This window comes from Carlito syrichta, unplaced genomic scaffold, assembly GCF_000164805.1.
Source record: "Carlito syrichta isolate Samal-C Ts95f unplaced genomic scaffold, Tarsius_syrichta-2.0.1 Scaffold315826, whole genome shotgun sequence".
NCBI lineage: Eukaryota > Metazoa > Chordata > Mammalia > Primates > Tarsiidae > Carlito > Carlito syrichta.
The window spans coordinates 731187-745203 of record NW_007259922.1 but is presented as its reverse complement, the minus strand read 5'-3'; the positions used below and the strand labels follow the sequence as shown (position 1 = coordinate 745203).

General features: G+C 56.3%; 1 protein-coding gene across 7 annotated transcripts; it reads right to left on the bottom strand.

The window, feature by feature from the left end:
* Positions 1–177: 177 nt before the first annotated feature.
* FDXR (ferredoxin reductase) lies at positions 178–10121 on the bottom strand. Of its 7 annotated transcripts, XM_008073344.2 has the most exons (13): positions 9961–10078; positions 9246–9374; positions 9093–9163; positions 4525–4620; positions 4213–4335; positions 3852–3965; positions 3442–3543; positions 2500–2607; positions 2152–2236; positions 1819–2018; positions 1564–1735; positions 804–974; positions 178–621 (listed from the first exon to the last, which is right to left on the bottom strand). In XM_008073344.2, exons 4-13 carry the CDS (start codon positions 4576–4578, stop codon positions 491–493), a joined length of 1260 nt encoding a protein of 419 aa, XP_008071535.1. In that variant the 5' UTR covers positions 4579–4620; positions 9093–9163; positions 9246–9374; positions 9961–10078; the 3' UTR covers positions 178–490. The 7 variants fall into 7 exon arrangements, with proteins under 7 accessions (XP_008071535.1, XP_008071531.1, XP_008071530.1 ...); XM_008073340.2 differs by lacking the exon at positions 9246–9374 and having other exon boundaries at positions 9093–9190; positions 9961–10121; XM_008073339.2 differs by lacking the exon at positions 9246–9374 and having other exon boundaries at positions 2500–2625; positions 9093–9190; positions 9961–10088.
* Positions 10122–14017: the final 3896 nt, after the last annotated feature.

Below are 14017 nucleotides of genomic sequence, written 5' to 3'. Positions count from 1 at the left end.
CCCCCGCGGCAGGGCCAAGCCAGGGGGAGAGCGGGTACCGCAGGCCTGGGCGCCAACCCCCCCCGAGGCCCCCGGTGCGGACCTGTCTCTGCGGCGCCACCTGGTGCCCGAAGGGGAGCTGCTGCCGGAAGGCGACCGCCCAGCCCAGCGCCCCGAAAAGTTCCACATCAACCGTGGCCCTTGGTTGCGGCTGTTTTATTTCCAGCGTGTTCCCAGCTCGTGACCCCCCAGTCCAGCGGGAGAGAGGTGGGAGGGAGTGAGGTCAGCCGGCGCCTCCGCTCAGCCCTGAGGTTACCTCCCTGCCGAAAACTAAACCGCAGGCACGGCCGTCTCCTCACAGGAGGGCGTGTCCAGAGACCCCTGGAAGAGGCACAGCCAAGCCCTCAGCGGGGCGGCGCGATGCAGCGGGGGCACCGAATCCCTCTCAGGCTGATCGGGCCCTCTCCCTGCAAGCCCTCCTCCCTCCCCCGCCCCGGACAGGGGTCTGGGCTCAGTGCCCCAGCAGCTGCAGCATCTCCTGAGGATCCACCAGCTTCTCCCGGGGCTTCCCGGTGCCCCGGCCCCGGGCCACCTCCTCTGCATCCAGCTTCTCCCAGTCTGAGAAAGAGACCGGCCGGACCCCTGAAGCGGAGGGAAACGGGAAACGCTACTCAGCACCAGCCCGCAAGGGAGCTCTTCCACATCTCCTGTGGGCACTGCCCAGGTGTCTCTGTCACCACCCCTGCTTCACCCGCCCCCCAGAACACCCCCCAAAGAGGGGCCACCCATCCCTCCTCCCAGGACCTCCGCGCCAGGGCCCAGACCTCGAAGGCTGAGCAGAGCCTGGATGGCGGTGTAGCCAGGCCGGGGGCCAGAGGGGAGCAGCCCGGCCTTCAGGTCCTGCAGCAGCGACTGGCCGGTGAGGAAGCTGTCAGTCATGGTGGTGGCTATGACGCCTGTGGGTCCCCTCTTCACCCAGCCACTGCAGTAGAGGCCTGAGGGGAGTACCAGATGGGGAACGAAAGGGAAATACCTGGACACCACGCTGGAAGCCTGTGCCCCCCCGTCTGTACACACATGTACACACACAGACACCCCAAGGCTCCCAGCACTCTGCCAGCCACGGGTCCACCACCCTGGATTCTTCTCAGCCTGTTTTTACCATGCCGTCCCCCCCTCGGTTTCCCTGTAGACAAGGAACTCCCTGGGGGCAGGAGCTGGGGTTTGCCACCACCACCCCCCTGCCCCCGCTTCAGCACGCCCATTGTGCTTACTGAATAAATTAGCGACTAGATAGCTATGTGTGTATTTAATAAGACTGGAAGCTACCTGAGGACATGGCCTGCCTTATTAATCTCCACTCCCAGCACTGAGCACAGAGCCTAGCCCAGAGCAGACATATGTCCCATAAGTCCAGCTAGACTGGGAACTTCTCCTAGGGCCAGGAGGATGGCACTGGGTGCTGGATACAGCCTGCCTCAGAGCGGCTTCTCGGTGCATATCATTAGACAGATGACTGAGTGGCCCCAGGAGACTCTGGCCTCCCACCATAATGTGGTGCCCAGCCTTCTCATGCCCTCTCACCTGGCACGTCCACAACCCGACCCTCCGTATTGGGGATGACCCCAAGTTTGGGGTCAAAGGGTACGCTGGGGTCGATAGGGCGGCTCTTATACCCAACGCTGCTCAGCACCAGTCCACAAGGGAGGTCTTCCACGTCTCCTGTGGGCACTGCCTGGGTGGCCTCACCAACACCCTGTTGGGGAGAGTGTGGACAACACCAGCCCGGGGTGGGGTGGGCTTGAGAAGGGGCGTGGCTTTGGGTAACATGAGACTCACCTCCAGTCTGGTGACTGCCAGGCGGATCCCTGCTGCCCGCCGCCCCTCTGGTGAGGGAAGCACTTGCTGGGGGCTTCGGAAAAAGCGGAGGCCCCAGGCCCGGGAGGCTGACGTCTGGCGGGCAGCCTCCTCCATCCCTGGCTGCTCCGTGGCTGTTCGAAGCAGCAGTTCTGTCAGCCGCTTCCTCGGGCGGGGGACCTCTGTCAGCAACGTAGAATGTCTCAGGGCTGTCCTCGGGCCAGGGTCCTCTCGCTGCATACCCTCCCCCTGAGTCCTCTCTGACCTAGGCCATCCCCTCCCTAGTAGCTGGGGGGCCAGGCCAGAGCCCCTCACCCTTGATCCTGTCCTGGAGACCCAAGAAATCTGCAGGATCCAAAATGGGCCGGGTTCCTGGTAACTGAATCATCTCCCGAAGCTCCTTAGGGGGGAGGGGGGTGGGAAGTGGGGGGGGGGAGGTCAGGCCCAGAACGCTGAGCACCTCTGAGCCCACCCAAGAGTCCAACCCAAATGGGAGATACCACCCTCCTCCACAGAAAGCACAGGACCCCGGGGGTCCTGCCTGCTACTCTCGTCCATCCCAAGCAGCAGCTACTTCCAGCGGCTCTGTCCCACCCCATCCCAGCCCCCCAAGGGGAGGTTCCCTACTTGGGACCCTGGCCCCTCCCCCTCTAGCCCCAGCACCTTAATGGTGAAGGCTACTTGCAGGGGTCCACGCCGGCCCACTATCCACACCGTCTTCACCCGGTTCTGCCTCAGTACCCCCAGGGCTGCCTCCGTGATGTCCGTTTTCTGGCACAAAAGGATGGCCTTGAAGTCATCGAACACTGACCAGGAGAAGGGGACTCCCCGCTTGGTCACGTCCCTACCCTGAACCAAGGCTGGCGGAGCAAAACTGCATCACTGCCCTCCCCTGGTGGCCAGATGGAGCATTGCAGACAATTCCGCAACTGGCTCCCCTAGCAGCAAACCAGGCCCGGGCTCTCATTCAACAAGTCCTTACGGAGACGGAGTTTAGGGGCAGGGGTGGGCAGTGGCGAGCAAAACAGACATGGTTCCGACTCTCACGGAGCTTCTGATCTGGTGCAGAGAGAGCTGCTCCTCCAATGCTCATCAGCCAGTGCAAAATTACAGTGATGGCACCTATGCTGTGAGCAATACCAGGCTGGGGTGGGGATACCTGAGAAAGGGGGTGTCTTTGGGCTACGTGAGACTCACCCCCGGCCTCGTGCTACAAAACAGAAGTAGGCAGGCCTATGAGAGGAGGGCATTACAGGGGAAATGGACCCATTCAGGGCAGTCCTGGAGGAAGGGACAACTGAGTCAGGATCTAAAAGACGAACTTTAAATGGCAACCGGCAAGGGGTAAGTCAGGACGTTCCAGTCATGGGGAAGGGCATGTGCAAAGGTCCTGTGGAACACAGACGAGTTGTTTTTTTAAAGAGCCCACTTAGCCGGAGTACAGAAGGGAAGGGGGAAGCTCATGGGGCTGCCTTTCAGAAGGCCTCTGCCTCGGCACCTTGGGGAAACAAAGGCACTGAGCTCAGTTTAGAGGGGTGAAGCCTGAACCCTGTAGGGGGAGACACTCTCTCCTCAGTTGGCCCCACCCCCCAACCTGCCACTTACCTCCAGGTGCTCAGGTGGGGTCAGCAGGATGCGGGCCACGTCCAGAGCCACATTCCCCTGCCCCAGAATCACAGCTGTGTCACAGCTCAGGTCTGGAGCCAGCTGGAAGGACAAAGTCTTGATAGGGTCCCTCTAGCTTTGGCTTTAACCTCAGTCTGCAGACACCTCTCACGCCCAGTCCCCAGCCGTACCCTTGGGTTCCCACACTCAGAAAGACCAGCCTATCTGAGCTCAACTCAGGTCCCTCCCCCACCCGCCCCCACAGCCGACCCCCCCTCGGTCAGCCCAGTGTCTCACATCTCACCCTGGACGGTGGCCCCCTCCTCCCCCAGCTCTGGCATCCAAGGACTGCCTTGGTCCTGGCAGAGGGGTCGGGAGGGAGAGGCAGAGGTGGTGTTCCCCAAACTCACCTCCCGGTTCTCCGGAAGCCCATTGTACCAGCCCACAAAGGCCCGGGCCGAGAACACACCTGGCAGCTCCTCCCCAGGGATTTCCAGGGCCTGATGGTCCTCTGCCCCGTAACTCTGACGAAAGACAGCACACCCAAGGCCCAGAGCCCTCAGCACCGGCCCCGAGAAGTGGGGAAGCCCCCCAGACGCCCAGTGGCCTACCACTGGCTTCTCCTCTGTAGCTTCCAGCCTGGCCACACCCCCCTCCTGCTGCAGCCCCTGCCCCCTAGCCCCGGCCTCTGCCCGCTGCAGCCCCTGTCCCCTACCCAGCACCCCCTCCTGCTGCAGCCCCTGCCCCCGCCCGGCACCCAACCGCACTCACCAGCACCACAGCATGGTAGGCCTCTCGCAGCTCCGGCACGGTCACGTCCCTGCCCACCTCCACATTGCCACGGAAGGCACAGCGGTCAGACTGGGCCGTCTGGGTGAACGTGTTGATGACATTCTGCCGGGCACCCCCAGAGTGGGTGGGGTTAGAAGGTGAGGCAGCTCCAGGGATCATGCCAGCCCCTCCCTCACCCCACATGGCACCGTGGTGGCTTCGACAGTCACTCCGTCCAGCCACGGAGCCTCCCTGCCCTCCTCGTCTTGGCCAAAGTCGCCAACCCCACGCTCCAGGTCCAGGGAGACGCACCTTCACCTCGGGGTGGTCGGGCGCCACGCCAAAGCGCACCAGGCCAAAAGGCATGAGCTGCTTCTCGTAGATATCCACGTGGGCCTGGGAGTGGTGCTGGGAGAGAAGGTGGCAGCTGGGGGAGCCGGGCAGGAGGCTGGGACCCCACGGAACCTCCCCTTCCCCAGGAAGAACAGGAAAGCTCAGCTCCATGGGATGGGACCCAGGAGGCAGAACGTGCCTCGACTTCCCGTCTGCCCAGAGCACCAGACAAGGGGAAGTGGGCGGCACAAGCAGCTAAGATCAGACCTCAGGAAGGACTGCCAGCCGCGGAGAGTGTGAGAGCGTGGCCAGCTGAGGGAGGCATAGCTTCCCCACCACTGGAGTCGTATCAGGGGAGCTCCTTCATCTCCTTGGGTCAGGTGTGACCCACAGCCCGGCCCTCCAACCCTCCGACACTTCCGAAATGCCCAGCCAGTCTGAGGACCACCCTGTGAAGTTCACAGCTGCTTTAACTCTGGTCTCCAGCATCATCCTGTTGGAAAGGACAGGACAGTAAGACAGGGAGAGAGACACACTGGGGCATGTGGGGGCCGGAGAGAGATGGGAATGGCCCTGCTGCTAGTCTTAGAAAAGCAGTCTCGCTCACACAGCGGGCCCACGCTGACTGCCTGCCCAGGGCACTTCGAGGGGCCAGGTGGAAGGCACAGGGTTGGGTGGACAAGTCTGGTCTGGCTCTGCCAACCAGTCATGCGATGCTGGCAAGTCTCAGGGCTTCCCCAGGTCTCAGTCTCCCCATCTGCGAACTGGGGTGAATAACGGCTCCCTCTCAGGGTGGCTGGGAAGCATCAGGGAGTTCGGATGGTAAGAGACTCTAGGCCATAAGCAGGTTGGCAGTAAAGCAGTTGGGGTACGCATGGAGACACACCTGGCTCCCATCCCATCCTAGGTTCGCTGTGACACCTCCCAATTCACTGGGACTCAAGCCCCGGCCTACCAGTCGCCTCACCCCAACAGGGGCTCCCACTCACCTCCTCACCTCCGTCCAAGCCCCTCTTCCTCCCACTCCGCTCCTCCACCCGAGCCCCGTCCCCTCCCAATATTTCCCACCTTGCTCCATCCCAGGTCAGCCACCTCTCTCAAATGCTACGATGTTCTACCACCGACAGTCTGGCCTTGGAGTCACACGGTCATGGACACCAATCCCAGCTCCACCACTCATCGGCTCTGTACCCTGGGGAAAGTTTAACTCTCTGCCCAACAGACATCCTTCTGGCATCATGCTCAAGGTTAAGTGAGCGAGTACTTAGCCCAGGGTGCAGCTGCTCTGAGTGTTCAGTGTGTCGTGTGAGCTACCAGTACTGTCACTGCTGTGGCACGTCACTGCCTTGCTCACAAACCTTCCCTGGGGCCCACTGCCATCAGACAAAGTCCAGACAGTTTAGCCTGGTGGGCGATGCCTCACCCAATCCTCTCCCTTTGTCTCTACTGCCATTCCCTCCTGTCTTCACTCTGGATCCTTCACTCTGGGTCACAATGTGCTCTCCAGCGCCACCTCCATGGGGCTAAGTCAGCTGGACCGTTTTCCCCCTTATCTTATGTGGCTGAACTTGTCCCTCCCTCCTAGCCCTCCAGCTGTTCCCCCGTAACAAGGACATTCTCTTAGGTTCTTCCCATCCGGGGTCCCCCCCTTCTCCCTGGGCACACACTCCCTGGGAAGGATTTACCCACACCCCTGTGATCTCAAATTCCCACGGACTTGCTCGCGTATCTCACTCTCACTCGCTTTCCGGCCCAGACCTCTCCCCAAGCTCCAAACCTGAGCCCCGGATGTCTCACGCCAGACATCTCAGACCCACCCAGATGGAAGCCAAGCCTCCTTCCCCCAAACCTCTTGCCTTCTACTCTTGTTTCTTCCACTGCATCCACTCAGAACCTGGAACCTGGGGCTCCTCCCTGCCCCACCTCCGACCCTATTCCAACCATCCCACCTCCTCCCAGTCCTTCTCCTCCTGGCAGCCACTCAAGCAGCTCCCCACTGCTCTCCTGGCCACCGGCCCTGCCAGTATCTACCCAACGGGCAGAGAGGACATCCCAAAGGAAAAATGACAGCCTATCAGTCCCTTGCCTAAAACTCTCCAGTGAAGCCACCCACCTATAGTGGTGGGCACCAGAAACCCCTAGGGTGTTGGAAATTGCTGATTCCTAGAGCCTGTCACACTCAGTGAACTATCACAGAAAGAATTAAGTACCACATGTTCTCACTCATAAGCAGACCCTGAACATTTATCATAGTGCTATAAGAAAGGGATTGGCAGTAGTGGGAAACTGCCATGGGAGAGAGGGGCATGCAACATCAATAAAAGGGTACCTGATCTCAAACCAGGCGAAAGGGAGACCCAAACTTTACCTGAACAAAGACCACTTGTATACCTAATCATGATTTGTACCCATATCTTTGAAATTAAACAAAATAAAAAAGAAATGTGCTGATTCCTGGGCCCTAGTTACAGAGTTTGATTAGGTCTGAGCCAGATCCCAAAATGTGCATTTTAATAAGACCCACTACCCCCCCCCAGGGGACTCTGATGCAGGGAAGGGGCGGGGGCTGAGTCCAGAGCCTGGTGGGCGGCATCCAAGATCCCCAGAATCTGGGTCCCATCTACCTCTCAGCTTCAGCTTTCATCTCTTCACCCCTCACTACACACACACACCTTCTGGAACATACCCTTCTCCCAAAGGACCATTCTCTCCCTCTTCTGGCCTTTGTCCCTGCAGATTCCTGTGCCTGGGACACCCCTGCTGTTCTGTCCCCTGACCCGACATCTCCTGCTGTCCCTCGGAATGCAATTTGGACATATCTTCCTCCAGACTGGGTCTGGGGGCCCTCCCTATATGCTCAAGTTTCTGTGCTTATATCAAGCCCTAAAATGCCTTGCAAACCAGCCACCTGCCCTTTACATTAGAATGTTAGGTCCTCAAGCACAGGGACTATGTCTGTCCTGCTCACTCCCATCTTCCCAGTGCACCCTGTGCCTGGGACATAGTCAGTTCTGGTACACGATTACTGAATGAATGACTGATGGCCTAGTATGGTGCTAGGCTTGGCTGTCAGACCACCTTTGCTCATATCCCAGTGCCTTCCCTGCTCAGTGGTGGGATCCTGGACTGCCTCAGGGCCCTCACGTGTGAAGCAGGAGTCATGACACTGCTTCACAGGTTGTCATGAGGATGCTATGAGATGCTGTGCTCAGTGCCTGCCTCAGGCCAGGTGTCACTGCCCCAATGTGCTGCACTAGGTCCATCTTAGGAACACTGTCAGTAGCCAGGAGCTCCCTGTGGGCAAGGATCAGCTTGTAACTGGCCTTTGCATCCATCCTCAGCCCAAATGTCTGCTGGTTGAGTGCAGGCCAGGGTCTTTGCTTACACAGGAGGTGCGAAGAACCCTATCAAAAAGGCCTACTCTCCCACTCCCAAAATTTCAGACTCAGCTAATTCAATGCCCCTTACATGAAGTCCTCCAGGGCCTCCCCAGCCACCATGAGCTCCCTGGTCTCCCTCCCAGAGCCCAGACTATCCTCCCACTTGGCAGTCTGCCTGTGGCCTTGCATTCCAGGATGACTCCACACATATGGAAGGCCTTTTTTGCCAGAGGCATGGCCTTCTTCAATGCAGCCCAAATACACCCTTTCTAGGAAACAGTTTCTCGTTGCCCCCACTGATTCGACTCACGCTGATCACATCATTATAATTAGCTCTTTCACCTGTGTTGCCTGGGAAGCTGTATAGGTCACTTTTCATCAGAGTAACCAACTCACTCGGGTCTCCCCAGTTTTAGTACTAAAGCCCATGCCCCGAGGAAACCAAGACAGCTAGTCACTCTGCATTTCAAGCATCTGCATGTGTGTATAATTAAGATATTCATCCTTTCTCCCGTCTCTCCATGGACACTCCAAGCTTCTCCAAAGCTAGGTCACTATTTCATGTCTCAGTCGACCTTCGTTTCCCCTCCCTACTCTGTTTCAAGGTCTGATGTGGGATCTCAAGTGTAACCGGCAGCCTTGAGGCCCTGCCTGCCAAAGCTGACACTGAAAGGCTTGAGACCTTGGCCTTTACAAGGAAGTGGGGAAGGGGGGCAGAAGGCAGACCAAAAGAACAGAATGGCATGGGAGGGCTGGAGCTGTAAGTGAAGAAGACACAGTGACGCAGGTCAAGTTACAGAAAGCTGAGGAGGGGGTAGACTTGAGATGCAGGATGCTGGGGACCTAGAGGAGACAGAAGAGAAAGACAGGAAGAGAAGGGAAGATGAAGTCATCCTGCAGGTCTGTGTAAGCTCCCTGACAGAGCTGATCACCTGTTGCTGACCACTGGTCACTGAGACACACCGCTTTCACACAGGGGACCTAGCGCAGGGAGCCCCAAGTGTAGGTAAGGAAGCAGGCAGGAAGTGTCCAGCCTAGATGGGCTGGGAACCCCTTCCCCATCAGGCATCCGGGAGTGGCCTTAAAACCCAGAGGGGGAGAGACGTGCCCTTAGGATTGGAGCAGGAGGTGAATGATAGCAGAGGGAGCCAGGAGGAAGTAGCTTACCTTTAGCAAGTGTTGGGCCGTGTAGAAACCTGCTGGGCCACTGCCCACCACACAGATCTTGGGGGTCTTCTCTTGTGTGGAGAACTGCCGGCGGAAGCCTGGGGCCAGGTAGAGGAGGGGGAGGAAAGTCAAAGGCGACCCTCCCTCCCCAACCCCAAACCAACTTCAGGGTTCAGGAGAAGCTGGAACTGCCCAAGCTTCACCCTCACCTGCACCCTCCTTCTCTTGTTCCTCAACATTTGGCATTTGCAGGGTCCCTTACTTCATCTGCACCCCCAAGGGCTGTATCTTCGTTCAGAGCCCCATGTCTCATCCATGAACCTACCATACCACGACAGATGGCATACTCAACAGCCATCACCTCACGCTGCTCCGCACAACAATTTTTCGTATGGAGTTCCCTACCCAATCGGCCAGAATCCCACATCCTTACAATGGGCTTCATATCATCCCAATCTCACCCCATGGGTCTCCCTACTACGTCCCCACCTTCGCTCTTCTAATCCCTCTCTCCAGAGAACTCTATATTGCCCATGTAGACCCCCGTCTTATTCCTATAGACCCTGTTTTGCTTCAGACTTCCCTCTTCCCTACAGACCTCCATATCATCCCTATTCACCCGCCTCACACCTGTAGACCTCATGGTCTCTCTCCTTCCCCTTAGTTGACCCTGTCTCACCCTAGAGGCCTCACCTCTCTCCGCACACGCCCCCATCAGCTCCCGTGCCCACTCCTATCTTGTCAGCATGAACAGACCCCTCCAGTCTCGCCCCTCTCCAGCCCTGTCCCGGCTTCGCTCCCCTCACTGCACGTAGCGCTCGCAGGCCTCCCTGCATTCCCATCCAGCCCCAAGGTGCCCTGCTCCTACTCAGGGTGCTCCGGGCGGAGGGTGGCCGGATCCGAGGCCACGCCGACCAGTGCCACCAGCGCCAGCAGCGCGGAGCCATGGCTGGGAACTGCAATCTGCAAGCGGGTCCGATCCTAGCGGCTTCCCCGCGCGGCTCGCGGACCAGCCCGCCGGTCACTTCCCGGCCTGGCCTGTGGCCCCGCCCACAAGCGAGGACCCGCCCACAAGCCCCGCCTCCCACGCGCTGGGAAAGCGCTGCGCTGCGGCGCCACCTCGACTCCCAAGAGAATCCCGCCCCCAGAGCAGAGGCCCGCCCTCGGCCCGCCCCCTTCCGCCGAAGCCCCGCCCCTCAGGGCTTCGGGGCCCAACGTGCCTTCCTGAGCTTCTCCCTGATCCTCTCCCTCCTTCCAAATGCCGGAAGCCTGGATTTGGAGGAGAGCGAATTCCCGTCGCTGTTTCAGTCCCTCCCGAAAGAGGAAGCCAATGAGAAAGGAGTTTATTTCACTTAGCCGCGCCCCACTCCCGGGAGGCTCTCGGCGCTCGCTGATGACGCAAATGCGCCTCTGCCTTCCGAGAGCCTATCCTCCTGCGCGTGGCTTCGTCCCAGCCAATCAGGAGTCCGGCTCCAAGAGCGCCTTCCCGCCCGTTGGGGCATAAGCAGAGCGTGGGAGTTTTGGGGGAAGGGGCCGGCGTCCGGAGCCTGGCCACCCACTTCGGCGACCCGTGTTGTGCCGGTGTAGCCGTGGCAAGGTGCTGTCCGTGTCGGCCAGGGAGAATATTAAACCCTTTCCCATTACACAGATGAAGAAAAGGAGGCGTGGGGAGTTGCTTACCCTTGATACCAAGGTCTGAGCCTCCCACCCATGTCCTGCGGTGCCGAGACCCGGGTGAGGCACTCCCCTTGGGTCTAGATTTTAAAGGGGCGCCAAAGAAAATCAATAATAAAGGTAAATCTTACGATGCAGTGTTTTAAAATGTTAAAACGAACGAACAAAAAATTAGGAGCAAAACATGTTTTTAAATACAGACAGGATCCGCGTGGTCACCCTCTGACCCACAGACCTGTTGTCTCTCCCTTTTCCCCCAAGGGCCCTCTTGTTAAACGTTGCTTCCTTGAAGTTTTCTCTGACCTGTCCCCTTCCAAGCTCCAAGGGGTTAAAGGCCTCTCCTCCCCACAGCACCTGATCCTACCCCGTCATTACTTATCACACCTGTTGACATTTTTATGAGTTTTAAAAATTGAAGTATAACCTACAGAGGCCGGGAGCAGCGGCTCATGCCAGTAATCCCAGCACTTTGGGAGGCAGAGGCGGGAAGATTGCTTGAGGCCTGGAGTTTAGAAACCAGCTGGGTAACGTAGCCAGACCGCCTCTCTACGAAAATGAAAAGAAGGTGTGGTGGCGCGTGCCCAGGAAACTGAGGTGGAAGGATCACCAGAGCCCAGAAGGTCAAGGCTGAGGTGAGCTGCCGGTGTGTCGCTGCACTCTAGCCTGGGCAACAGAGTGAGACTCCAACTCAAAACACACACACACAAAACTGCACAAATCATAAGTGTACAGCTTGATGAATTATCACAAGATGGAACCATGTAACCACCACCCAGATTCGAAAATAAAACATGACCAGTATCCCAGGTGTCCCCTATACCCCTACTAGTCTGTCCCTTTCCTTCTACTGAGAAATAAATACTGTTTTGCTTTTTTTTTTTTTTCCCCAAGAGATGAGAGTCTCACTATGTTGCCCAGACTGGACTCAAACTCCTGACTTCATGCTATCCTCCCACCTTGACCTCCCAAAGTACTGAGATTACAGGCATGAGCCACAGCACCCAGCCTGTTCTGCTCTCTAATAAGTCACTGTGTTTTATGCTTGCTCCACTAGACCAGGGGTAGGCAAATTATTTATGGCTTGCAGGCCAAATGCTGCCCACCATCCTGTTTTGAATGACCCACGAGAATGGTTTTTGCAGCCAGGCTCGGTGGCTCAGCCTGTAATCCCATGCTTTGGGAGGCTGAGGTGAGTGGATTGCTGAGCCCGCAGGTTCGAGACCCACCTGGGCAACTTGGTGAGACCTCATCTCTACAATAAATCAAAAAATTAGCCGGGCGTGGTAGCACACACCTGTAGTTCCAACTACTTGGAAGGCTTAGGCAGAAGAAACGCTGGAGCCCAGGTCGAGGCTGCAGTGGCCGGGCGTGGCCACTGCACTCCAGTCTGGGCGACAGAGTGAGATTCCAACTAAAAAAAAAGAAAAGAAAAAAAAGAATGGTTTTTGCTTTTTTAATAGTAAAAAAAATTAAGAATATTTTTAACAGGTGAAAAATTAGATAAAATTCAAATTTTAGTGTCTGTATATAAAGTTTTATTGGAACCCACCCATGCTTATTTCTTGACATATTATCTATGGCTATTTTTGCACTTTGATGGCATAACTGAGTAGGTGTAACAGAAACCATATGGTTCACAAAGCCCAAAATATTTACTATCTGGTTCTTTGCTGAAAGAGTCTGACAACCCCTGCACTAAGACTGTAAGCTCCACGGGACTGGGGAAACCCAGTCCTATTTGCTTTTACATCCCCGGAGCTTCACACAGAGCCTGGCACATAATGGATATTCACAAAGGATTTGTCTTAATGATAAACTGGAGATTCAGGATCACATACCCCAGAAAGCTCTATATGGCTCCCTATCCAGAAGCAGTGTGTCTGGTGGTTTATAACATGAATTCTGGAGTCAGACACAGTAGATTCGAATCCCTCTTCTGCCACTTACTAGCTATATGACATTGAGAAATTTAATCTCTCTAGGACTTTTTTCATCATTTGTAACGTGAGAGAAAATAGTACCAATTTGTTAAAGAGATTAAAATTAGATGACATAAGTAAAAGCATCTGCCATGAGTGCTAAATAAAAGTTACTGGCCAAGCACGATGGCTCATGCCTCATAATCTCAGCACTTTGGGAGGCCAAGGCAGGAGGATTGCTTGAGTCCAGGGGTTCAAGACCAGCCTAGGCAACATAGTGAGACCTCTTCTCTACAAAAAAAATTAAAAAAAAACTAGCCAGGTGTGGTGGCGTGCACCCATAGTCCCAGTTCTTCAGGAGGCTGAGGCAAGAGGATCACTTGAGCCCAGGCGATTGAGGCTGCAGTGAGCCATGATTGTGCCACTGCACTCCAGCCTGGGTGACAGAGAGACTCTGGCTCAAAAAATAACTTTTTCAAAAAGTTACTCATCTATTATCATCATCAATACATGTTGTCACCTCCCAATACCTTTATAAATTAGATTTTATATCTCTGCAGAGCCCTTTAAACACACTTCATTCACTCTTGTCATCTTCCCTCACCTCATAAGCCCCAGGCATCCCCAGCCCACATCCTCAGTCTAACCAGAAAATTGAGCTTCAAAGGTGTCCATGATACAGCCAGATCTGGCACCAGGGTCTCCAGCTGCAGCCCATATTCCACTCAGGCCCAGATCAATAACAATGAGTCATTGGTTTCGTATTTGGATGGTTTTAATCACTAGCCAGGACTACACAACGGGGGCCTTTTCTGACATTGCATTTTTCATATGGAGAATTAGCAGTTTGATTAATTGTGCTCTTAGACCTTAAGGCCATTTCTAAGCTGCTAATGCATTTCAAAAGAGCAGCAATCACATAGAGCAAAGCAGTGGGCCGGGGAGGTTGCCAAGCCTGCCTTGTGCCAAGAGGGCTGCTTGGCTCAAAACTCCACTCTATCAGTCAGCTTCCCAGCAGGGAACAGATGGCACACTCTAGAGAGGTGATTGAAGGGAGTTGATACAGAGGGCTGAGGGTCTGGAGAAGCACCCCTGGGCTGGTAACAGCTGGAAGCCACTACCACCCAGGCCTGGTGGGAGCTGTTCTGGAACTAGTGAGAGCTGGAGCTATAAGAAAAGGTGCCTGAAGGATCCGTGGTCTTTGGCAGAGGAAGGCAGGGCAGAGACGAGTGGGGAGTGGACCCAGAGGGACAAATGGCTGCCCTGCTGCAGAGCTGCCCAAGGCCACACCAGAGACGGGGTCTCCAACAGAATGAGCTCTGAGAATGCCTT